Here is a 27,515-nt window from a genome sequence, read left to right on the forward strand (position 1 = left end):
CTATTTTTTAAAGGGAGCTAACCGACTGAAGTTCTGCCAGAAGGGAGATGTGCTGCGTTTGGGCTCATATTCGTATCCGTCCGCCTGCCCGTATCCGTCGGGGAGGAGGTACTGGCCGGGGTTCATGGGGTCCAGTGGAGGTGGATACACTGGGGGGCCCGACCGGCCCACACCTGAGAAGACGGACACACGGGAATATGCAGAAATTAATGCATAAACTCAACTGTTTTCAATGTTTAACATCACTTGTTACTGCAGCATCACTAATTAGTGATGCACTTATTATTATTTACTTCCAAACAAAACCACCATTTACTGCAATTCCAATTAGTATCAATTTACTTATATTTTCTTAGCAGGCACTTTTTCCCAATGGTAACAGCAATACAATAGAACACAGTTTAATTTATAAAGCAGTGAGACACAACAACTTCTAAGAAGATCTAAATTCCATGAGGAACATCCTTCAAGATAGGGCTGGGCGATAACATTTTTCATGTCAGTCAATATCGATAATTATCATGATAACTTTCAAATCTTCATTTATTTCAAGTTTAAAGGCAGATTTTTGCTCCTACCAGACCATTAATTGTGATTTTAAACTACTCTTTATGGTCAGAACATGACAAACACTTCTTTACATTTTTCCTTAACAAAATAAATATATCTTAATAGAGAAGTTAATATCTTAGTTTCTGTATGCTCTAATGAGTGATCTTGTTTCAAATCACGAAACAGGTTTGTGTTGCCTGACTTTGATAACAAAAATTCTAAATGTAACAATATGTTTTATCTCTTAGAAATTCACATTTGACAGTAGCTTGAGCTGACAGTGCATAAACATATCAAACATTTATCGAACTCTTGTTATTGTTTCATTGATGGAAATTATATTGTGATAATAATCGTTATCGTTTTATCACACAGCCCTACTTTAAGAACAGGTTTCAAGATTTCATACCTTTCTGTTTGGTGACTCTCCTAACGGTCAAGGCAGCTTGTCTCTTCTGATACTGAGAGATTTCAAACCCTAAAGAGACAAAAAAAATAATAAAACAATGTTCAGAGTAAAGTTTGACAGTTTTGTGTGAAGAACAGAACAAAGTTTAAATGTGAGTGGTGACTATGAACTTGTATGGTCAATGTCTCGAAAAAAAACTGGCCTAAATAGTCTTCAAAACACTTCTTTTGTGTTCAGTGTAAATAAAATAACAGCATAAAAATTTGAAACGACATTAGGAATAATGTCTAAACTCACCAATCTTCTCATCTTCCTGAACCATCTTTCTTTCCTCTTGAAACGCCCGAAGCCAACGGATTTTCTCCTCCAGCTTTTTAGGCAGGAACAGATGGATCTCGTCCGTGTCTCTGTTGGCCAGTTTGAAGGCGTTCTTCACGCTAACGTTAAAATCATCATCTCTGCCATCAATTGCATCAATGACCTCGTATCGATCCATGTCAATCCGACCCTTATAGTAGAGAATATCACGGCGAATGAGATCCTGTGGAAGGCGGAGAGACTTTATGGGTATGTCTGTAATCCAGACAGATTACTGATAGAATGAAACTGGATTGATTATTCTGTTCCAGCATGAAACATCCAATACATCATTCTCATCCTCCACCTCCTTTCCTCTCCACACACATCAAGGTATTTGCTACACCAGGAGGTTGTATTCTGTGTGTGAACAACTCTGACTGGCCATAATCAAAAGATATGTGCACAATTCACAACAGTTTTCTAATTTAATACTTTTTTTTTTATTATCTGCATATACGTTTCTATAATGTGTATATATAGTATAGAAATATATTGTTCAAAGGTTTGGGGCCAAAAAGATTTTTTTAAAGAAAGAAATTTATATTATTGGTCAGCAAAGATGCATTAAGTTGATTGGAAGTGATGGTAAAGACATTTATAATTACAATTACAAAAGATTTTTATTTAAAATAAATACTGTTGAACTTTCTGATGCATAGTGATTTCCACAAAAATATTATGCACCACAGCTATTTGCAACATTGATAATAATAAGAAATGTTTATTGAGCACCAAATCAGCATGTCAGAATGATGTGACACTGAAGACTAGAGTAATGGCTTCTGAAAATTCAGCTTTGCCATCACAGGAATAAATGACATTTTTAAATATATTACAATCGAAAAAAGTTTTTTACAATTGTAATAACATTTCACAATATTACAGTTTTGACTATTTCTGATCAAATAAACGCAACCTTAAGCATAAGAGACTTCTTTAAAAAAAAACATTTCAAAAATCTTACCTTTTTGATTGTACACGTTTTGAAAATTTCTCCAAATAAAATTAAATCTGAAGACTGCAGCCTGTTAAGGTCAGATATGTCTCGTGAGAAACAATTTGTCTCAAATTGTCTGGGTATGTCAGATGGGGCTGAAGAGAGCTGTTTTTGCACCTTTGTGGAGAGACTAAAAATGGGCCATGTGCATTAATCTTAAGGGTGTTTGGAGGACAGTTAAAACACAAAAAAGCTTCTACCTCCAGCTGGAAAAGCTCCAAATCACAAACCCTCAGTTGTGCTACACTACCAGAATTTAATCGGTTATTTGCTTCTGTGTGCCTGTCTGGTTCGGTTCTGCATCTTTGCTCTCAAAGTGAAAGCAAATGTGCTAAGAACATCATCAGCTGCCTGCTACCTTCCCTCAAAAATCAATCCCTACTCCTCAAGAATGAAAAGCAGGATATCTGTATCCATCCATCCATCCATCTGTCCGTCTGTTCATCTGTCCGTCCGTCCGTTCGTCCGTCCGTCTGTCTGCATCACTTAATTTTTCACCTGTTCTCAACACTTTATTTCCAGTGGACTCTTTCAAACTTTGGACTTTATCAAAAAATGAGTTTATTATTGCCTTCATCCCCTATTTCTTTCCTCACCTTCTTGCAGAGGACCATCTGATGATCGAATAGGAAGAAGATTCTGGTTTGGCTGCGCCCGTATGGTTGATATATCCAGGACATCTCCCCAGTGTACACAAGCTCTGAGCTCCTGTCCAGAATATCCTCAGCCTGCACACACAATAACAAATGAATCATTACATCTGACACCACTGAGGCTCTGATGCATTCAGGTCTTAGTATGCAGCTCTCAAATCAAATGGAGTCTGTGGTGCAGGTTGCATGCAAATAACATGCATCATTGAATGGAACTTGTATAGAAAATTCTCCTTTTGTAAAAGGAAATAACATCAGAGTGAGTAAATATTAAATACACTTATGGGTTAGAATAAGTTAGGATTTTCTTATGTTCCTGAAAGTCTCTTATGCTCACCAAGGCAGCATTTATCTGATCTAAAATACAGTAACACAGTAATATTATATACTTATTATTACAATTTCTCTAAATATTTTGATATGTACCTTTCTACTTAATGTCATTTTCAGCATCAATTACTGTTAGGTCATTAGAAATCATTCTAATATGCTGATTTGGTGCTCAAGAAACATTACTTATTATTATGAATGTTGAAAGTTTTTGCTGTGTAATATTTTTATGGAAACCTGTGATACTAACATTCAAGAATGTAGGGTAAGTATATTAATAATTTAATATTTTTATTAGCAAGGATGGATTAAATTGCTCAAAAGTGATAGTAAAGACATTTATAATGTTACAAAAGATTTCTATTTCAAAATAAATGCTGTTCTTTTGAACTTTCCTTTCATCAAAGAATAAGAGAAAGAATCATTTCCACAAAAATATTAAGCATCAAAAACTGCTTCCAATAGCACTAATAATAACGTATAATAGTTGAGCATCAAATCAGCATGTTGACATAAGAGACTTCTTTTAAAAACATGTACTGTTACATATGTGCTACTTATTTAATCATTTACTATTATTATAATTTTTTCCTGTTTAGCTATTCCACTGCTATCGTTTATATCCTAATAATTAATTTTGTCTGAAAAGCTTTAGCCACACACCTCCCAATCCAGTACAGAGGCCTGCCATTGGGCAATTTTGTCAATGTTCTCAAGCCTTCGTTTGCGTTCGTTGATTTGCTGAGTGACATTTCTCATTACAGCTAGCGCCGCAGCTACGTACCGATAATCACTGGGAAAGAAAGGGAAAAGAATGAGCGAAACAGAAGAGCGAATACGAGGGATGTCAAAATGATAAGTAGAAACCAGATATGTCAGTTCAAAATGTGTCGTTTACACAGTCATATATTTTGTGACATTATCTGCACGATGCACCTGGAGTTAGCGCATCCGTGTGTACCTGTGTTCTTGTACTGTGTATTTCAGTAACTCTGCCAGCTGTAGAGGGTATTTGCAGATTTTCTGGAACGGTGTGAGCAGGTAGCCATCAATGGCGATGTCGATCATCTGCTGAACCAATCGGCAAGCTTCGAAGAAGTGCTGGTATCGTGCGTCTCGCATGAGACGTGTGATCTCCATGCAGGCGTCAACGTGGTTGTTACAGTATTCCGAGTAGATCCAGAATCCATCTTGCTGTTAAAAAACCATAAAAACACGACAAATCAGTATCCTCAACTTATTGTGTACATATATGTGTGATTTTCTGTGTTTCAATACAGACGTGTTCCAAAAAGCAAGGTCCGATCTCGCTGAGATGAGGTTCTTCTGTGTTAAACTGTTTCTCCAGGTCTCTGACAAAGCTCAACTGGAATCTGTAAATGTCTTCGATATTTCCAAAGATCACTTTCAGCTGATCGTCGTTAAACATGTCTCTCCTCTTTTTACACTGACGGAGATACCCCTAAAATGCATAACACATACACAAATTTACACTACCATTCAAAAGTTTTTGGATTTTTATGTTTTTGAAATAAGTCTACTATGCTCACTAAGGCTGCATTTATGAATTGTGTTTATTTAAATGTATTTTAACATGTAATTTATTCCTGTGATGGCAAATCTGAATTTTAAGCATCATTACTCCAGTTTTCAGTGTCACATGATCTTCAGAAATCATTCTAATGTACTGATTTAGTGCTCAAGAAACATTTCCTATTGTAAAACAGGTGTGCTGCTGTAATGTTTTTGAAGGATTCTTTGATGAATAGAAAGTTTAAAAGAATATAGATTCTTTTAGATTATATATCTATAGATTATATATCGAAATAGATTTTTGTAACAATTCAAATGTCTTTACAGTCACCTTTGATCAGTTAATGCTTCCTTTTTAAATAAAAGAACTCAGTTCTTAAAAAAAAACCATTTACTGATACCAAACGTTTAAAGGGGTCATATGATGCGATTTCAAGTTTTCCTTTCTCTTTGGAGTGTGACAAGCAGTTTGTGCATAGATAAGATCCCTGAAGTTACAAAGACTAAAGTCTCAAAACCAAAGAGATATTCTTTATCAAAGTTCAGACTCTGCCACGCCCCCCTAAAACGGCTCATTCAAACACACCGCCACATGTCTACATCACTGTGTGGGAAGATTTGCAAAACACCGTTCAAATGTATACGCAAAGAAAGAAGGTGTAACTTTTATTCTCGTTGTAGTGTTGTTGCTGCCGCCGGCACCATGTCCTGGAGACGCTGTGTTTCGTTGTGAAAGCGAAAGTACTTTGTTTGGGCTTCCAAAATAGGACACAACTAGAAATCAGTGGTTAAGTTGTATTTACAACACTGTTCCAGAACAGTTCAACCCAAACATTAGAGTGTGTGCAGCGCATTTTACGGAGGACTATTTCCTGAACCTGGGAGTAGCCTGCCAGCTATGCACAAGACTGTTTCTATAAAGTGGGGCAATTCCAACTTTGCAAGGACAGTCTGGCGCTTCTGACTCACAGCCTGTAAGTACGCTTTCTTATTTAAAGAATTTGCCACTGACGATTCAAACACGAGTTTTGAGCCGTGTAGAGTAGTGCTTGTTGTTTGTCGTTTCTCGGATCACAAATGCAGACATGGTAATGGTAAAAAAAGACAGTATAAGTCATTATAATCAGTAATTATGTCCCCCCTGGATGCAACAGATGCCTCGTTTATAATGGGTTTTATTGTTTTTGTGTTGTTGCGCTGGGACATGGTATCACAATACGGTAAGGGGCGTAACATTTCCGTCACACGCTTCAGGTATTCAGCCAGTCACAGCGCACTGGATAGCTGGCCAATGAGGGCACGTCTCGCTTCTCAGAACGATGAGCTTTGTAAAAATAGAAAGGCGGAGCATAGAGGAGCAACTATAATGTACAGTATGTGGAAAATAATGTGTTTTTTGCACCTTAAACCGCATAAACACATTTCATTACACCAAAATACACAAAATAATGTTCTTTTTAGCAACGTCATATGATCCCTTTAAATGCTCGTGTAAATTTTAAACATGTCATGCAATATGTTGACACAGTTTTGGACATTAAATTTAGAGCAAATGGAGACTTTGCTTATTACAGAAAATGTCGTAGTAACCTCACATGTGTTTTCTGTAGATCTCCCTATGAGATTTCAGCAATGTCACATCCTATGCTCACATTTACAGTAGCTAACAATTATAACAAGCCAACAATTAAAATATTTCAATATAAATTTAAATATGTCTCAACTGATTCTCACAAGAACAAATGATCTGAGCCATGCTATTCACATAAACTTTACAGTTTTATACTCTTACATTTGTCTCAGTTGTGTTAATGTATATTTCTCCTCAGCAATTTTAGGAAAACCATCTGAGACAAGCAAATATGATGTTTCGGTTTGAAAGGGTTGGCATGTGTTTTTTTTTTACCTCACAGATGTCCTTCAGGTGTTTGATGTAATGTCTTTCTGTGCTCATAATCTCATTGATGACATTGGCCCTCATCTGGTCCCGGTTCTGTGTGGGCTGGCCCAGACACAGGCAGTCAGTGCTGGGATTCGGACTGGCCTCCGCATGGCCATTCTGCACCTCGTTGGAGCTTTCGGCAGCCTCGACCACGGTGTTTTCCTCCTGATTTACCCATAACTAGAACACACACATTAAGAGATACATGACTTGATCTTCAAGCCCTGTTATTATCAATTAAAGTAATCATGATAATTGTGCTCGCATTCGATTAGCATCCGGAGTTAAGGGCCTGCGTAATTGCTTTCATAAAAGGTCTAGATAGGGCTTTTAAAACTTCAGGGGTTAAAGTTACATTGACGTGAAATAAAAGGAGTCAGAGTGTTCCCTCTGGTGGCACCAGTCCCAATTGCATTTTTCCACAATAGAGGCATTGCAGTAAACACTTACAAAATAATACTTTTCACAAGGACATAAATGAATCTGCTTTTGGACCTGTCACAGAGCTGCCAAGATACACACACACAAGGCAAGAGAAGAGAAGGGAAGGAGCGAGATGTAGACACACACTTAGGAACACAGTTTATGTGTGTTTGGTTGAGAGGATTTGATGTGATTTTATTTGCCCTGATTATGTAACCGATCATTTGCTTTCCCAGGTAAGCCAACTGATGTGAACACACATGCGAGCACACTTGCAAACTCTCTTTCTCACACACGCACAATAAAAACCCATGAATATGCCCACATTTTATATACTGAGCTATACTCCACTACTAAATCACAGAAACAAAAGGTAAAACTTAAAGGAACAGTTGACACAAAAATGAAAATTCTGTTATAATTCACTCATACATGTTGTTCCAACCCCGTATGACTTATTTTCTTCTGTGAAATATGAAAGAAAATGTATTGAAGAATATTTTGGTTACCTCTAACTTCCAAATAACACTTGACAAAATATCTTCTTTTGTGTTCTGCAAAAGAAAAAAGTCATACAGGTTTGGAACAACGTGTAAATGATGACAGCATTTACATTTTTTGGTGAACTGTCCCTTTATGAAAAGAATAATACTTTTGAAAAATATGTAAAATACACTTAAATGAGATGAAGACTCCAGTTATATCAGGAGCCTAATAACAGCATTATTTTAATCACTTTATTGAAGGACAGGTCACACAAAAATGAAAATCAAACTTTCATGTTGTTACAAACCTGTATGACTTTCTTTTGTGGACCACTAAAGCTGAAGTTTTGAAGAAAGCATTGGTCGCTCTTTTCGTTGAATTTACAATGTATCATAAAATTAGCATATGACTTTGATACAAGCTTTCTGAAGTCATACAATAGCTTATGTGACAAACAGACTGACATTTTATGAGCTGTTAACCACGGTGACCAAATCATTGGGTCAGTGAGAACCAGATCAGTCCTATTTGTGAACAAATCATTCAGACCTATTTTGTCAGACCTATTTTCTGTGGAAGACTGTTTGTACCTATGTATAAAAAATAATTGCGACTTTTTATCTCATAATTCTGACTTTTTCGAGTTTACATTTCGCAATTCCAACTTTGTTTCTGATTTATTTATTTTTTTAATTGTGAGATATAAACTCGAGATACAAACTGGCAATTCTGACTTTTTTTCTCACAGTTGCGAGTTTACATCTTGCCATTCTGACTATTTTTCTCAGAATTGTGAGATATAAACTTGCAATTATGAGATAAAGTCTACTTCTGAAGGGAAAAAAGACTGATATTTTCTCAGAATTGCGAGTTTATATCTCATAATTTGACTTAATAATTCACAATTGCGAGTTCTAAAGTCAGTGATATAAACTCACAATTGCGAGTTAAATCAGAATTGTGAGATATAAACTTTATATCAAGTAATTCTGACTTTATAACTCGCAATTGTGAGTTTATATTTCACAATTCTGAGAAAAAAGTCAGAATTGTGAGATAAAATGTTGCAATTACCTTTTTTAATTTTTTTATTCAGTGGTGGAAACAGGTTTTCCACTATTTTTATGGGGAAAAAACAGCATACATGTTTGGAATGACACGAGAATAAGTAAATAATAACAGAACTTTCATTTCGGCTAAACTGTCCCTTTAAGCCGTATTCTTCATGGAAACTGCTGTCTGGTCCCCACGGTGAAGATAATTTCAGGTTTTGTTATCCTTGTAAGGACACTGAGACAACACAGACATAGCAAAATCTTACCCACACATACACACACACACACACAACACAGCTGACCTGATATGGACTCACAATCCACTCACAATTAAAAATAGATTTTCATAAATACACAAGCCTGTCACAGATTCTGTTCACCCTGAAACCATGTCCTGCATAAGTCCCTCGCCCTCTCTCTCTCTCTCTCTATCCCTTTCTGTCTCACACACTCTGTTTCTACACAGAGTCATAGATACGAAATCTAATCTCTTGAAGGATGTTTCTCGGATTAAGATCTCATTAAAATCTCAAATTATACTTGTATACCTAGAAATCTCTGCTTCAGCGCAACTTTCCAGTGCATTAGCCTTGCTAGCTGTCCGTCCTCATTCTTGTCAACAGAAAGGCTTAGTTTAGTGATCCTGCTGCCCGGCTACACAACGTGCGTGTTGCTACGGTTGTCTGTTTCAAGAAATAGAGGAATCAGAAGAACACTGATGACGCAGATGTCACACACACACACACCTGTGCACACATACAAACTTCAATCTTATCTTTCCTTCCTCTCAGTGTCCAATCTATTTTAGCCTCTCTCTCTTTCTCTCTCACCCTCTCCTCACAGAGCAATCTGGGTTTTTTTTTTTTTTTTTGGTCTGTTCTTCTCTCCTGTCCTCTAATGAAAAGTGACGTCTCATTTTATGCTTCATGACTCAACCTTACTGAACAGTGAAGAGAAACACAAGACACAGCAGAACAGAGGATACAGTGTAAAGGTGTCAGCATCTTACACCAAAACCAAAAACTACCCCTTGTAAGTGACATTAACACAATATTTATCAATCTCTTTTAGTTGGATACTTAGAATGGTTATATTCACTCTCAGATGTACCATTTCAATAGTTTACAGTATGCAACTGTTCAAACTATATAAAAATGTTACCTGAATTCATTTGTTTGCAAACAGTGTTCATTGGTGAAGTACCATAAATTGGATTCTGGTTTCAGTTTGCTGTGCTGCTACTAAATATACTGCATTGCTACTGCAAAATAAGTCACACTGTGCTGTAATTTTACCCCAAGTTGTGAGTTAGTCGTCTGAATTTCATGAGATATGAACACAAACACAAAGCATGACCAGTGTAATCTGATTCACAAACACACAAACCACAAAAAGAAAAATGTTTTAAAAAATTTAAAAAACTCTGAAGTTGTAAGTTTTTGGTTTAAACCACTAATGATCTTAAAAAGGCTCTGCCACTGCAAAAATACACATCTAGAGGTAATTATTATTTGTTTTTTATTATAATTATTTAAAATGATTATTGTTTTTTTATTTGATATTTTCTTTATAAAATTAATTGATTTTCAAATATTCTATATAATATTAACATCAAGCTTTGGTGATCCAGTAAATGTCACATGGGACAGTAAATGAAATGACAAAATGCATAATAGCCAGTTGGATAACAATTATTTAAAATATTTGAATGTTGTCATGTTAAATTTTGCCACTGCATATATATAATTATATTTATTAATTATTTTAAATGATTATTTTACATTTATTTTTTAATGATTTAATTTGAATATGTTAATATTCTAGATATTAACTTCAAGCTTTTGAAATCTGAAACTCCACAGGGCACTGAGCATACATTTCATTTCAATAGTAATAATATGGAATATTTGAATCTTGTCGTGTTAAACTCCAAATTAAAAGTGAAAGTGTGTAGCTTTTGTGTTACTTGCAGCACCAAACAGAATTAATATATATGTATATATATTAATTAAACAACAAATGTGTAGTCCTGCAAACGATTTACAAGAAGCGAGAAGTTAATATGTCAGACTGTTAAATAAAGAAAAAGAATTGTAAGTGCAAAATTTGACTGCATTATTTTAGGTATTGCATTTTGTGCTGCTAATGGTGCAGAAATTACATACTGCGACTGGGATAAAAGACCATTTATTCTAAAATAATAAAATGCCTATCTCACATTTAAGCTGTGTTTGTCTTTATATATGTAAGGTTTCATAATTAAAGCGCTATTAGCTCCACCGTACGCTGCTGATTCTCGTACGCGGGCACAGTTAGTGTTGTGCGTGTGGACTGTGAGTAAACAGTGAGCAATGATTTCTGATGACACGAGAGCTCCAGGTCTCAGCAGGAGAGAGACGCCAAACCTGCAGGCCAGCGCCACCAACTGGTGTGACATAATGCTTTCAGACTCTACCGCATCCATCTCTCGCACATTCATTCCCTTCCTGTCTGTTTCTCCTTGTCCTTTCTCAGTGTTGCATAAGAGATGCTCAAAGGGTCAGAATAAAGGCCGTGCTGTACAGATTGATATAGTGTGTGTGTGTTTGTATTAAATATGTATCTGTCTGTGTGGACACAGGTGATATTCTCTGTACAGCGAAGATATTTTCTCACACCTGTCATGCCCGAGAGAGTGGCTTAAACAACCTGCCATCTGCGCGAGTGTGTGTTTGGGGAGGAAAGGGGGATAGATGACTGTTAGAAAAGAGAGGAAAGAGAAAGATAGGAAGAAAGCAAAAGGGGAACTGGGAAATGCACTTAGGAAGCTTGACGTATGCAGCCAAAGTTAAGACCAAGTTACATAAAAGTCCCATTAAAGAGCGCTCCACCTTTACAAACACACTCCTCTTTCATAAGGACATCTCTATCCTACACCTCCTTTTATCCTTTCACCTATGATCCCACTAAAAGGGTTTATGTTCATATTTCAGTGCTAAGCTTGGGATTTCTTAGAGAAAGCAAACAGATGGACGGATTTTGGCCATAACTGCAGTGGACTTAGAATCCAGATGCATCATTAACAATACGACAGTGTTATTAACAATCTACTGCATGCATTATGAAGGAATGTAAAAAAAACTGACTTGCATAAAATGGCACTAAAATTCCTGTTCCATTTTAAAAAGACAATATTTTTGGGTGTCCTTTTTAGTTATGTTGCCTGGAGGCAACACTGTGACACAACGGAAAGAAATTTGATCAAGTCACAATATTCAAAAAATACATGAAAACAAACCAAATGTTTCTTAGTTATCATCTAAAATGTATAAATATTAAATCTAAATAAATAAATGTAAATATATGTAACATAAATATTTATTATTATCAAAATACACAACAAGTTTTGAGTCTAATTTTTTATGTTTCAAAGAAGTCTATTATTGTCACCAAGGCTGCATTTATTCAACAAAAAAAAAACAGTAATATCATTACAACTTAAAATAACTTTGTTATCTTTGTTTGTTTGTTTTTATCTTAATGTTTTTCTGAATGTAATGTATCCTGTGCTGGCAAAGCTGATTTTTCAGCATCATTACTCTAGTTTTCAGTGTCACATGATCCTTCAGAAATCATTCTAATATGCTGATTTGGTGCTCAAGAAACATTTTTTATTATTATCAATGTTGAAAACAGTTTTTCTACATTTTTAGAAAGTTAAAAAGAACAGGTTTGTTACCCAGAGGGAATGTTGTGCAACAGAGGGTTAAGCTTTAGTTATGTGCAGGGACATCACCAGGGACAGCTAACGGCGAATCTGCAAGTATATGCAAATTATCAAGCCTGACTGTGCTTGCACACAATATTTCAGTTTTACTGTGCAACATGATCATATCGCCTCCTTTAGTTTTATTCATAACATTTCAGCACATTTTACTCATAATATTAGATGTGGGTTTTACATTGTCCCTGATAAACTAACACTTAAAATACAACAGACTTTTCTCAGGTTTATAGAATATATAAGAGGTTGGAGGGGTTCAAGCATAAACTGGCTCACTATAGAGAGAGAAAAGGTTGAGTTAGAGGACGGGTTTGCAATGGGGCCCCACTGAGACCCCTGACACAATCTGAAGAGATGCTGGAAGGAAAGGACTGATAAAATTGTTGTTGTGACTGAGGGTTTATATTTAAACGTCTGTCTGAAAATCTATTTTTGAGTTTTCCATCTCTGTAGCTTTCTTTATATATATAAATGTGATTAAAAATAGATCTTTAGCAGTCAGAGAGGCTCAAATTAAGACCAACATCTGCTCAAGAAAAAAAAACAAATGAAAAAAAACAAGATACTGTCAGAAAAGAGGGAAATATTGATAGTAGTCATCGTTAAATGTCATGACTGAGTCAGCATAACATTAACAAAATCTTTTTTCCCATTTCAATGTTTTCTGACAGACCCAGACTGTCACCGGCATGAAGATAAGTTGCCATGGAAGCGAAGCGAAGCGACTGTAGCGGAAACGAAACGCTGGAACACAGCAACAGCATGTGAGCAGTAAGCGATGGAATGCAGTCAAACGGTAAGCAGTGGTTTTGAAAAAAACGCACCTTAGCCGTGGCGTTTGTGAGGCGTGATGCAGCGACAGGGTTGATATAAAAAAGCTGTTTGGTTTGAGGGGGGTGGGACTCCACCTTAGAGAAACAACAACAGCAACACAAACAAGAGTTTGGGTTCAAGATGGAGGTTAAACGGAAGAATGTGACCTCTTCTGACTGGGCTGTGACTGTATGTCTTTAATATTGAATCATTTACCTGAAAATGTGTTATATTGTTCATTTCTCGACAGGCCTGTGTGTTGCATCTCTTTTAAACAGCTCTATCTGATTTCTATTGAGAAACGGTATTGGATGTGAAAACAGCTGTGTTAAACAGATGTGCTTCTGCAGGTGTGTCTTGGACAGGTGGCCATCAGACAGGTATATGTCAGAGATGGGCTTACCCTGACGAAGCTGGCGGGAAACCAACCCTCCTCCTCGTCGATTTGACCCCACCACCAGTCCTTATTCGAGGCGTCCAACACCTTGATGACATCGCCGGCCTTGAAGGCCAGCTCCCTGTCAGCCATGGTCACATGGTCCCATACTGCCTCGGCATTCACTACAGAGCCCCCGCTGACCAACTGCAGAAAGAGAGAAGGAGTAGATGCAGGATAAGCTACAGAAGGACAACAGTTACATAACACCAGAAACATTCTGGATTAACATCAAACAGTCACATGCTGGCTTCCACTCCACAGTCAGCTCTACGGAAACAAAACTGACGGGTGTCGAGATATAACGCTGCATCTCATTTGGGTTAGCCCTGTTTTTCTGACTGCTTCACCTAAATTTGGAAACAAAAGGTGCAGATTAGGTTGCTAGGACAGACACAATACCCCTATTTTTTGAGAGAAGTTGATAAGTCTTATTTGGGTAGCATATTGGCTTTCATTGGCTGTAGCTCGTCACAACACCTGACACCACGTGATGATGCCGAGTCGGCCGACCGCTCCAGATATTTGGCATCAGGTGTGCCTCATACGACCTGAAAAGTGAAGCTGTAGGCTCTTTGATCGCCCCCTGGTGGCTGGCTGCAGTACAGGTCATAAACCCCGCCCTCTCCATGTAAACAAATGGGACTTGAGATAAATAAAATTTATTAAAAATAAAAAAAATAAAATTACACTTCCAATACAATTTTTCCAAAAAAATAAGGTTTTGGTCATTTAAGGTAGTTGTTATCACGTTGATATATGTTCAATTGTTCGTTTTTGTGATAAGTTTGATTTTAGCTAGCAATTTGATGCTATAAAAACGGGGCGTGTCGTTATGGTTGATTGGGTCTGCGGGAGTTTGGGCGGGAGTTTGATTCCGTGGCTCCACCTCACGACACTACTGCGCAGACTCTGGCTCCAAATTATGTCATTTTCTCACGATGGCAGCGGCCATAATGAGATGCTTTGGCTTCACCTTTCTATAGTGGAAGGAAGCGGAGATGTGTCGTCCATCTTTTTTTTACAATCTATGTTTGGCATGCTAGATATTTGTTTGGCATCTGCGAGGTGTCGGCAACGCATCAGCGAGCCTCTTTGATGCATCGTTGTGTAGTTCACCTGCTGATTTGCAGATTACAGCCCGACCTGTTGGCGAGCTCGTTAACTTGCAAATCGGGCTTAAAATCCTATAGTGTGAACTAGCCTTTAGTGAACGAGTCAGTGCCTGAGAATTACAGTGAAAGTGATGAAAACGAGCACGTAAATGAAGGTGGTAAATGTTATATGATCTTTCCCAATCATTCTAATACGCGAATGTTTTCATAACAACATCAGCTGCTTAAAATGATTAAAGTTATCAACGTTACTGATATTCAAAATGGTAAGCAAGCGCTGCTTTGTTTACGTTTCGTATATCTGTGTTTATCTTGTATATCTTTGTTTAGGTTTCTCCTTTTGAATGATGAATATATACTATTGGTAGCTGCTGATATAGACAGTTAATTCCTCTCACGTATGCGCAGAACGCACATGTTAGTTTGCAGTCGGCTATAGTCTGTGCGGTGTGTTTGAGTGACGCTGCCAACGCGAGGCGACAACACCGTCGGCTTTCGTTGCCGCTAGTTCTTTGAAGTGTGTCCCGGCCTTTAGGTAGGTACACTGTAAGTACATGTACTGTAAAATAAAGTGCAACCCTTTTTAATATTGCACAGAAATACAGTAAAAACCATAATTTTATGAAATATTTTTATTTACAATTTAAAATAACTTTTTTCTATTTTGAATATATTTTAAATCATAATATTCCTGTGGTGGCAAAACTGAATTTTCAGCATCATTACTCCAGTCTTCAGTGTCACATGATCCTTCAGAAATCATTCTAATACACTGATTTGGTGAAAGTTTAAAAGAACTGCATTTATTTGAAGTAGAAACTTCTGTAACGATATAAATAAGCTTTACTGTGACTTTTGATCAATTTAATACATCCTTGCTGAATAAAAGTATTAATTAAAAAAATAATTCACTGAATTCATATCTATTCTGTCACAGAATGTTGCTTCTAGCCAGCAAACACATAAATGCAAATCCTTTATACAAATAACATTTATTAATAAAATATATCAAACTACTATTTAAACTATCCTTTTATTATTGGTGAAATATATCTGAGGGCAGTTCTCTTGAACACAAGTTAAACACACACACACACACACACAAAGAATTTATGCTATATATACAGGTACATCTAAAAAAATTAGAATATCATGAAAAAGTAAATTTTTTAATTTTTACACAAAAGTTAATTTTTTTACAAAATGTGAAACTTTCATATATTTTAGATTCATTACATGTAAAGTAAAACGTTTGAAAAAAACAGTTGTTTTAATTTTGATGATTAGAGCTTACAGCTCATGAAAGTCAAAAATCAGTATCTCAAAATATTACAATATTTACATTTGAGTTTCAATTAATGACCATCCCTACAGTATAAATTCCGGGTATCTCTTGTTCTTTGAAACCACAATAATGGAGAAGACTGCTGACTTGGCAATGATCCAGAAGACCAACATTGACGCCCTCCACAAAGAGGGTAAGTCACAGAGGGTCATTACTGAAAGGTGTGGCTGTTTACAGAGTGCTGTATCAAAGCATATTAAATGCAAAGTTGACTGGAAGGAAGAATTTGGGTAGGAAAAGGTGCACAAGCAACAGGGATGACCGCAAGCTTGAGAATACTGTCACGCAAAGCTGATTCAAACACTTGGAAGAGCTTCACAAGGAGTGGACTGAAGCTGGAGTCAGTGCATCAAGAGTCACCACGCTCAGACGTCTTCAGGAAAAGGGCTACCAAGCCACTTCTGAACCAGAGACAACGTCAGAAGCGTCTTACCTGGGCTGTGGAGAAAAAGACTGGACTGTTGCTCAGTGGTCCAAAGTCCTCTTTTCAGATGAAAGTAAATTTTGCATTTCATTTGGAAAACAAGGTCCCAGAGTCTGGAGGAAGAGTGGAGAGGCACAGAATCCATGTTGCTTGAAGTCCAGTGTGAAGTTTCCAGAGTCAGTGATGATTTGGGCTGCCATGTCATCTGCTGGTGTTGGTCCACTGTGTTTTCTGAAGTCCACAATCAAAGCAGCCATCTACCAGGAAATTTCAGAGCACTTTATGCTTCCTTCTGCTGACAAGCTTTATGGAGATGCTGATTTCATTTTCCAGCAGGACTTGGCACCTGTCCACACTACCAAAGGTACCAAAAGCTGGTTCAATGACCATGTTACTGTGCTTGATTGGCCAGCAAACTCGCCTGACTTGAACCCCATAGAGAGGAAGATGAGAGACACCAGACCCAACAATGCAGATGACCTGAAGGCCACTATCAAAGCAACCTGGGCTTCCATTACACCTGAGCAGTGCCACAGGCTGATTGCCTCCATGCCACGCCACATTGATGCAGTAATTCATGCAAAAGGAGGCCCTACCAAGTATTGAGTGCATAGAAATGAACATACTTTTCAGAAGCCTGACATTTCTGTTTAAAATATCCTTTTTTTATTGATCTTATGTAATATTATAATTTTCTGAGACACTGAATTTGGGGTTTTCGTTATCTGTAAGCCAAATTTCAATAAATAAAGGCTTGAAATATTTCACTCTATGTGTAATGAATCTATATAATATATGGGTTTCACTTTCTGAAATGAGTGACAAAAATATTGACCTTTATCATGATATACAATTTTTTTTTAGATGTACCTGTATAATAATGACAGACAACTAGATATTGACTACAATGCCATACAAACAGCATACCTCATCCAAACTTACTCTAAACATTCAGTTGTGACTGTTAAATTAATGAAATATACAGAATGCCGTCATCACCAAAGTCTCTTTTAAACCAACTCCAAATCAGATCTGAAATGAACTGGATCCCACGGTGCAATTGTGCTCATGTAGGAAGGAAATGGCAATGTACAAGGTCACAGAGCTATAGAAAAGCTGTGCTTGAGTAACCATGGCTTCCATGCTCGAGTAAAGACTAGATGCGTTATAGTATTGCTTCCTGCTGAATTTCACATATACAAGCCCATGACAGCAACTTGAGATGATGGCTTGGTAATTCTCTACACAGAAACACTCATACATAATCAGCTCCAAGAATTCACCCCCACAACTCCAGGCACTTTTCCTCTCTCTCTCTCTGTCTCAGAGGCAGCCAGGCTGTAAAAAATTCTCTTTTGCAGATTTAAAGAGAAAAAAAATGTTATGTTGTCAGCAGAAAGAGTCAAATCTGTTTGATTTGTATAAAGCAACTGCATTTGATACACATCATGGCAGTTGCTATCTCAGTGTCACAACACACTGTGGGTAAATGCGAGAGTTCTCCGCTGATCTGATCTCTAAACTCCATTACTGTTGTTCAAGTGTACAAAGCTCTGAATTACCCAACATGAACACACACATGTGTTTGTGTGTGCGAGTGTGTGTGTGTGTGTGTGTGTGTGTGTGTGTTTGTGTGTGTGATTACATACAGATCCACAGCCTATAAGGGTTTGAATTATCGCTCCACCATTAATTTTCCTTGTATCTACTGTAAAGAATCTTCTCCAGAGGCGATATGTTTAAGTATTTGTTTAAATGCTTTACTTGTGTCTTGTACATGTTTGTAATTGGATACGGTGACTGTTTCTGTATTACATGTTCGACAGCTTTGTGTACAGGTCTGAAATTTCAACCATTACTGGGTGAAAATCTTGCATCAGTGATGGGGATCTTTCAAAGACTATTTCATGCAAATCACATTGTTTTACCAGTAGGAGGCAACAAGTGACTGCCTTCATGTATGAATCACTAAATTATTCATTCCTTTTGTTCAATCACTCTGTTTCATGCAGGAAAAAAAAACAAGTGTTTGTTTATATAAGTGAATCATTGAATGATTCACTCAATTCATTCAGCAACAAAAACGGCATTACCGTGTTTCTAAGTGACGCTTTGTTCTTGTCAATTCTGCTATTGTTTGCTTGAAACTGTTTTAATTAGCAAGGCAAAAACTGACTAAATTACTGGCGATACTGTCTAGAATGTATGTTATTCAAAATAATCTCTGGCTCACTGAACTGTTTTATAAAAGCAATATCAGACGCAGTTGTGTCGTCTTTGTAAATATCAAGATGGCTGTGATTGCTTGAGACACTCTTGCTTGAGTGATATTCCTTCATTAATTAATATAAGAAGTTTCATTAATAAATATATAAATTATAATTTCCTACAAGACAGTTGTGTTCAACACAATCACAGACAATTGAAAGGTGAGAACAAAGCGATTTAAAAACATGGCGAATGAGGGTAACAATGAAAAACACCCGTACTGTGCTGAATATCCGTGACAACTAAAGAATGGTGGGAAAACTGAACAAAAGAAGACAGGAAACTAGTGAAAACAAACTAAAAGTCCATGATAATGAAACTAAACAGTACTGTGTTACAGCCCCTCATGGAAAGTGCAATCTCTTGCCATAACTGAAGAGGTGAGATAGGAACGGTGGGGGGTTTGGAGGTGGATGAGGTGATGGCGAAGGGATGGAGTAGAGCAGGCAAAGGGATGGCAAGAACAGGCAGAAAGACAGGAGGAAAAAAACACAGAGGAGAAGAGAGTGGGAAAATCCATGGGGACGATGATGGTACGAGTGGACAGAATTTGCTGTGATAAGCGTCTGAGGTGAAATCTGAGTAGCTAAGGACTGAGGCGTAGCCGGGAAGAAGGAGAAACCCACTGAAGCCATAGGAGTGGAGAGATGGAGCGCAGCAAAAAAAGTCCATGACACAGGCAGGGAGACGACTGAGAGAGCCGTCCAGCTGAGGATCTCAGGTGGAACCAAGGGTGGGAGGAGCCAAGGCAGAGATGACAGGTTGATGGGCCGAGGTAGAGCAAAGGGATCAGAAGCAGACCCAAAGGATCATCTCGCTTAGGTAAGACTGGTAACTGCAAGACCTGAGGCTTTACATCGCTACAAGGTGTCACGCAGGTAGACAAAGGGCTGCAGGCATCCAGCAGAGGTGGGACTGGAAGACTGGCTGAGTTTAGTAGTGGAGGTAGGAAGGAGAGGTAGGTTGGGTGGGACTACTGACAACAAATCACAATTTATACAGGGCGATGATTCAGTTTCTGTGCTGGCTAAAACCAGCGATGATGAAGAAAGAGTACATAGTTCAGGGTGGAAGGCAGTATTTCAGTGTCCCAGTCAATAAGCCAGTCCTCACCAGCCTCAATTTTCACCAAAATTCACCAAAAACGTTTATGTAAGCTTCCAGGGTCCAGCAAAGATCGGCGCGGGGCATAATGAAGCGGAGATCTTCGTCCAGACTACACCGAAGTCAAAACCTTAAAACAGACGTCATCGCGGGTGGCAAGGTGGCAGATGTCAAGGAACCCCTCCACATTTCACTCCAGGTGCCTGCCACTCTGAACTCTGAACGTTTATGGATGTCTTCTCATTTTGAGGGTCTGCTATTCTGTCAAGAACTCCGAGGAAGATGATGATGATAATAAGAATAAAACAAGGTACAGCTCAAAATACTATTTACCAAACCAACTGTCATACAGTAAAGTCACCATATTCCTTTAATTCACTGCAGATGTTTTTACTATCATCTCACTCATCAGTTCCTGGCTCATTACGAAAAATACAGTTAAACGAGTCAGTGAATCATTCATACTTCGGTTCAACCGATTCATCACTAATACCAGGAAACAAATGAGTTTGATTTATTAAGTTAAAAGTTAAGAAGAAATGTCTCTAAGAAGTTAAGAAACGTCTCTCTGTGCAGTCTCAATAATGTTGCAACGTGCTTTTTTCTCTCTCTCTAAAGGGAACAGTAGGCAGTAGGATTATGCAAATCAGTCAGAAAAACTGCAGTGGAAAAGCTGTGTTCCTGTCCCAGCTAGCATCAGATCAGAGAACAGCTGATGAGGATCATGTACAACCCTTAAACATATCAATTCATCCGCAGCTTATTCTCATGTGATTTATTATTATGTGGCACTGTGTGTATCAAAGCTGTAGGCTATCAACCACACATTGAAATATTACACTGCACACACGATAAAATGATGTAACAGTCCCTGAGATTATCAGATTGGATGGAGATGAATTTAGCTGGATGAAATCCTGTCTATAAGAGCCAAACCGAGGCAATCTGTTCATAAACAGTGAGAATACAGCAGGACAGTAACACTAGCATTAGAGGGCCATGACTTTGTGTGTGTGTGTGTTATCTGTCGTCTCTTCATTCCTCCTGCCTTTATTCCTGCATGAATGAACTGTACTCAGGAACATTCTTCCTCTTTCTCTCGCTGTCTTGATCAGTCTCTCATTCTCTGTGTGAATGCCTTGGTGCACACATCTACAAAACTGATGTCCTTCAGTCAACAGCCTTACACACTATCATTAAATTGATTATGGACTGATTATTTATTATGGATGACAGGTTATTTGAATGGGCATCTGTTAAGCATTTTACCCAATTCACTGCATTCTCCTAAACTGACAACTGACAAGAGATGATCTTGCTGTCTTAGACCATTTTGGCTTCTAGGCAGGGTTCAAAAGTGAACTGAATTCACTTTTTAATTTCTGAATTTGAATCGCGGTAGAACGTGGAATCAGAACTGTGAATGTAAGGAAGTAGAATTGAAATTAATTTAAAGGTACACTATGTAACTTATGTGTCTTATGGAAGAACGTTGTAGCCTTCTCTCTGTTTATGGATATGATGCGTCACACAGGTACTGAGTTACTCCAGCGTAGTTGTCATCCTGACAGATCTAAAATAGTCTCAATATAACCACTTACTATAGGCATTTAGTGATTCAGGACTAGATAAAAACACAGTTTGGAAAATGAGTTTAAGTACTTGCTCATTATATAAAGTTTGTACAATATGAACAATAAAAAGGCTACATACTGTAGCTTTAAATTAACTGTAACTTTTAACTAAAAACGCCAATTTTGTCCAGACAAACTCTGAATGTAGCTTTGTGTAAAATTTTGAAAAGAGTTTTAAAACTTTGAAGTCTAAAGGTTTAGGCCATATGGAAAGAACAATAGAACGACAGAACGACAGACAGACAGACAGACAGACAGACAGACAGACAGACAGACAGACAGACAGACAGACAGACAGACAGACAGACAGACAGACAGACAGACAGACAGACAGACAGACAGACAGACAGACAGACAGATAGATAGATAGATAGATAGATAGATAGATAGATAGATAGATAGATAGATAGATAGATAGATAGATAGATAGATAGACTGAATTAGGTGAACGATTCAGCATACATTTTTAATTCAAAACTGCAAAATTTGAAAAAAAAAGTTTGCACCACTTGCTGTTGTCATTTAACAATTCTATCATAAAACATTACTGTAAAGCAAATATTTAATGTTTAGCTTCTTACATCTTACCTCACAATGTTTCACCATTAAAAACTGAAGCATCACACTGGAATTCACGTTCGGTATTATTATACTCTTAGACTTCTGAGGTAGACCAGCATAAAAATGCACATTTAAAAACTCTTTGTCATCTTAACAATAAACAGAGCAGCATCAAGAATATCAAATAGTGAGGGGATGGATATATGTGTAACAGAGGCCAGCTAGTAAATGATATGTGGGTAAACCTTGAGGTGCTGCCTTTTCTACAATTCTAGCCAATCATCAACCTCATTTGAATCTAGATATATCCAAGTTTCAAACGGATTTTGTTACATTTCGGGAAGGAAATGACCCCCTCACTAGCTCACTAGCACAGATGCCAACCGCCTCTGCTCTAAGAAAGCTGCGGTTCTTTGGACAAATGGCATAGCAGAGGCTAAAAACACTTAAGAGGGTGTCTACCTCAACATCTGGTCCAAATGACCCATTAGGCCCTCTAATAAAATTCCATGTCCAATAATCGAATATCTCCACCCCTCCAGCAGAACAGCTGCTGTAGGTCAGCACTTAAGCTTTCACTGACTGCCATCACTCCATCCAGGTGCTGCTCACCTGAGTTCCCTTCAACAAAATAAATTGCTTTGGATGTCTTAGCAGAAAACAAAGTGCCTCATTCATTCAGTATCATTATTACTGCACTACAGAAAGAACAGAAAAAGGGAAAAGGGGAAAAAGGAAAACAGAATATCTAAGAGAGCAGAGGATGCTGCCTCACCATAGACACACACGCACACACACCTGACTGGGGAGGACGATTATGTAATCAGAGTACAGTGTGCTAGGAGTCTAGGAGAGAGAACTGGAGAAAGAACATGGAGAGAGAGCGCAAAAGAGAGAGAGATTGTATTAAAATAGACTGCTACGCTATGGATTAAGCTCTCATAACTGCATACACACACAAACAAACTCATATAGCCATTACTTCTCATCATATCTTGCAGGGAGAGATAATAAAAGAAATGAAATGTGCAGACAGCGAAGTAACATTTTGAACCGAATGTTTTAAGCAACTACTAGAGTCTGAGCTGCTTAGCTGTATGATGCTGCTTAAGCCTGTTATTCCCTCCACGTTGATATGAATCATCCTGATAAAACATTTTGCACTTTTCTTGAGGTCTAAATTTAGATTTTAAATGCTTTAAACTCATGCAGTATTGCCTGCCCACACGGTTCCTAAAACAAACACGAGCAGAGAAAATGCACAAAAGCCTTTCAGCCATGAAAGATGCAAAAGATAGGTGTGTGTGATACAGCTTGCATGAAGCCGTGCGTGTGCATGTGTGTGTTTGTGTGTGTGGGTGGGTGGATTCCCAGCCTACGCTCCCAGTGCAGATGTTTCTAAATCTGGCCATTCTCTTGGTTTTCCCGCTCTTTCCCGCATTTATGTAGTCATATTTTTGGATGCACATGCCTCTCCATGTGAATGTCATACACCAGCTCGGTGGAACAGTCCTGAAACCTCAAGCCACTGATTTGAAAGGCCAGAACGCACCCCTAAAATGTGCACCATGAGGTCAGAATCTAGAAAACCTCCATACATCAGTTGTTCTGCAATCACCTTTTATGTAAGACTTTCCGAGCTGAATCTAGCGCATTTTAAGATGGCTACAGAGGACAGGATTAAAGGCTGCTGGCGTCTCAAGAGTAGGATGTAAAGTGAATCCGTAAGCTTCTGTTTTAACGAATACGCCAACATACACTCATGCGAGATTGCGCACTTAAAGAAGGCAAAGAATCTGTCTCTAGGGCATTTAACGCAAACTATATGATGTCATTTGTGACATTAAGTCAGAGTTGCTCTCTTTTGCACTGACAGTACATTTCCCAGACTTCCCTTCACTGTTAACAGGTGCATCAGACCTGTTGGGAGAGAAGGACTGCATGCTAATGCAAAAGGGAAATATCCTGCCATAGACTGGCAATACAGAATGACAGTCGGTGTTCAACATCCCACACCGGTGCTAACTGATGTCTCAATGCATAATTGCAGTGTGTGCGTACAACTGCTTTACATGTGACAATATGTCTGGTATTTCTAATATTATATGACAGAACATAAACGCAGTGCTTAATATGTTTGGTGTGACAGTGGCTTCTTATCACAAGCCAGTTACAGCTATTAATGTTTACTTTGCTTTAAAGAAAGAAAAAAAAAACACAGCTAATAAAGCAGTTACAGGGTTCAAAACCTTGTGTTTTAAAATTAAAACAAGTCATTAAAAGTTCAAAGCTGTCAAAAGGTACACCTATTGAATGTATTTTAAAAGGTCCACCTTTGTACCTTATTTACCCATAAGAGATACTTATTTTTACCATAAAGGTACACATTAGTATAGTGTGTATTAGTATCTAAATGGTACATTTACATTTTGAAAAGGTGCTGCTCCAGTCACAGCTTTTGCCAGTTTTTTTCTGGGAGTGTATATGTATAGAAATAATGTACTGTGGCTTTGAGTTTCCAGCAGAAGTATTACGGAGTTTGATGCAGCACGCCATCAGTGAAGTTTTCGGGAATAATATTGTTTCTCTGTAGAGAGAGTGAGTCAACGGTTTCAGCACTTCAGTGGGATGCATCCAAACCATTATGCTCCAACGCACAACAAAACCCCAGTCTGCAAATAATGCGCTTGCAGCGCGAACACACAAAACACTAAGGCTGATGGTTTGAGCAACATAAGTTCAAGGGAATGATTCAGCTGATTCATGTTTTAGCTGACAGCAGTGATTCCGTAATCATCTTTAATGAGAATAGCCAAACGCCTCTCTGTCCTCTAGAAGGGGTCAGGTTGAGGATAAGCATGTTGGAACACCATCAGTTTAGCCAATAAGAAATGAGGAAATCCCTGTCATACATGGGCATCGCTGCTCGGAGGTGGAAGTAGAGTCTGTAAGTCTCTGTATAGAAATGGCTAAAATGTACAGGAAATTTTCAAACCTATTGTGAGGTATGAACATTTTGCACATCTGATTTATAATTTGTGACCCTGGACCACAAAAGCAGTCATAAGTAGCACGGGTATATTTGTAGCAATAGCCAACATTGTGTGGGTCAAAATTATAGATTTTCTTTTATGCCAAAAATCATTAGGATATTAAGTAAAGATCATGTTCCATGAAGATATATTGTAATATGTCCTACCGTAAATATATCAAAACTTCATTTTTGATTAGTATTATCCATTGCTAAGAACTTCCTTTGGACAACTTTGAAACCTAATTAAAACAAACCATGCAAAGGAATGTCACAGGTTTAACACCAACTTCTCTCGTGTTTATAGCCTGAACCTTGGATGAATCGGGTGTGCAATAAGGCATGGCCTCAGTATATGACCATTCAGGTGCAACTGCCTGGATACATTGTTTGATCGCACAATATATCCATACTCCTACAAATGTCCCTCAATAGCAAAAAAGTGTAGTGTGCTTATAGGTCAACAGATGATAAGTGGCTTCTCTATAATAGACCAGAACTGTTAAACATTAGAGAAACCATTAATGGTGTAGGATGGTGCAGAGGAAATTAAAGATGTGAGAGGCACCTGTGACCATCGGAGCGTCTCATTGCGATCAGCTCGAGGACACACCTCAAGGAAACAAAATACGCGAGCATTCTTTCAATTCTTTCATTTTGGCCGGGTTTTATCCTCTCAACGGAGGCCAGAGACGCGTCATCGCCGGCCTAGCTTGCAAGTCTCGTCCTCGACCGCGAAATCAGCGTGTGCGTTTGACACCGATAAACTGCGCACAAACGATCATGTCTGTAAAAAATAAAACGAAGCGGACGCACGCGTGCTTGCGCGCACGCATCCCGGCGCTTGACTACAGAACGCCGGTCGCTCACAATCAATAAACGAGAAAACGCGGACTCGCGTCAGAATCAGCCGCGACGGAGGCAGAAAAACGAACGGCTTTTGCGCACGCACTTGCGTCGCGCTTAAATCAAAGGTGAACAGCTTCTAACGGACACCGTGACACATTTAGGAGAGCGCAAAATATACCAACGTCATTGACATGCCCGAGGCGGCGCTGAGGTGCTGGGTATCCCCCTCTGTCGTGCGCTTGCTCCATCTCTCTCGTTTCCATAGTACTGGAACGGTGCGAGTCTCTCCGCGCAGGCGAATTGAGAGCGGCGCGAGGGGGGAGCGTCCATTAACTCGCAGCCTCCCAGGTGAATAAAACGAAGAATACTTCACGATGCCGAGATGCCACTTCGCGCTTTCGCGACCTCTGTTCTGTTCTGCTTGTGTGTATCCAACATCGCTAATAAAGACCCCCCTCCCCTCCACCTTTTTTTCGTATCCGTTAACAGAGACCGTCGGTAAGCCAGAAGAATGGCGCTCACGGGTCAGCATCACAGTCAGCCTCACCTTCATCATCCTCAGGGTCAGTCCCGGTCCTGGATCCGTGTCCTTTCCGCAGGTTCGAGCCCCCGACGCCAGCTGCAGACCTGTATCCGCGCCCCGTGAGCAACGCGCTGCGTATGGAAGAGAAACGTAAGTCCGGTTAGACGCTGTTCTGTTCTCACGGCGAGGTGGGAGTCTGCGTCTCTCTCTCTCTCTCTCTCTCTCTCTCTATGAATAGAGCTGAAGTATGGGCGGTGCTTGTGCACACTGCACACACACACACACACACACTGGGGAGCCAACCATCAGTCCAAAGAAGGGGTGCTTCACTCTGCTATTGAGGAGGCTACAAACATTACATAATAATAATAATAAAAAAGGATACAAAATAATGCTCAACTATTGGCTTTTGGGACCTCACATCATCATCATCTCAGTGCAGAAAGGAAAATGTCCAATAAGCAAAAACAAAGGAAAGGCAAAATTCCACGCTGTTTTACATCATTCAGAGGCAAGCAGGCAGCACCTATATATCTATTTAACACAACCTGGCACAAAATACAACCCCTGCAATGTGTCCCAAAAAGGTCCCATCTCAAAACATCACATGCAAAACAATCCTAACTATTGAGGGGGTGGGAAACTCTCTCAACTGAAATTTTTGCTAGTCTAACCCGTTTTAATATACAGGTGCATCTCAATAAATTAGAATGTTGTGAAAAAGTTAATTTTTTCTTGTAAGTTATTTCATAAAGTGAAACATATATATGAGATTCACTGCATGTAAAGTAAAACATTTCAAAAGTTTTTTTGTTTTTATTTTGATGAATAGAGCTTACAGCTCATGAAAGTCAAAAATCAATATCTCAAAATATAAGAATATTTACATTTGAGTTTCAATTAATGACC

General features: G+C 38.5%; 1 protein-coding gene and 1 long non-coding RNA gene across 2 annotated transcripts; one reads left to right on the top strand and one right to left on the bottom strand.

Moving 5' to 3' along the window:
• Positions 1 to 26,715, bottom strand: LOC306869803 (rho guanine nucleotide exchange factor 9-like; the record flags this gene model as incomplete). The annotated part of the gene is made up of 11 exons (XM_079416722.1): positions 26,631 to 26,715; positions 13,720 to 13,899; positions 13,328 to 13,411; positions 6,741 to 6,956; positions 4,584 to 4,763; positions 4,263 to 4,495; positions 3,965 to 4,094; positions 2,915 to 3,046; positions 1,259 to 1,502; positions 962 to 1,030; positions 1 to 173 (listed from the first exon to the last, which is right to left on the bottom strand). Exons 1-11 carry the CDS (start codon positions 26,637 to 26,639, stop codon positions 1 to 3), a joined length of 1,650 nt encoding a protein of 549 aa, XP_079272848.1. The 5' UTR covers positions 26,640 to 26,715.
• Positions 9,582 to 15,764, top strand: LOC306869804. The gene is made up of 3 exons (XR_013784205.1): positions 9,582 to 9,772; positions 13,175 to 13,299; positions 13,667 to 15,764. It is a non-coding gene; the product is annotated as an uncharacterized lncRNA (long non-coding RNA).
• Positions 26,716 to 27,515: the final 800 nt, after the last annotated feature.

Source organism: Barbus barbus, assembly GCF_936440315.1.
Source record: "Barbus barbus genome assembly, chromosome: 5".
In the NCBI taxonomy this organism is placed as follows: domain Eukaryota; kingdom Metazoa; phylum Chordata; class Actinopteri; order Cypriniformes; family Cyprinidae; genus Barbus; species Barbus barbus.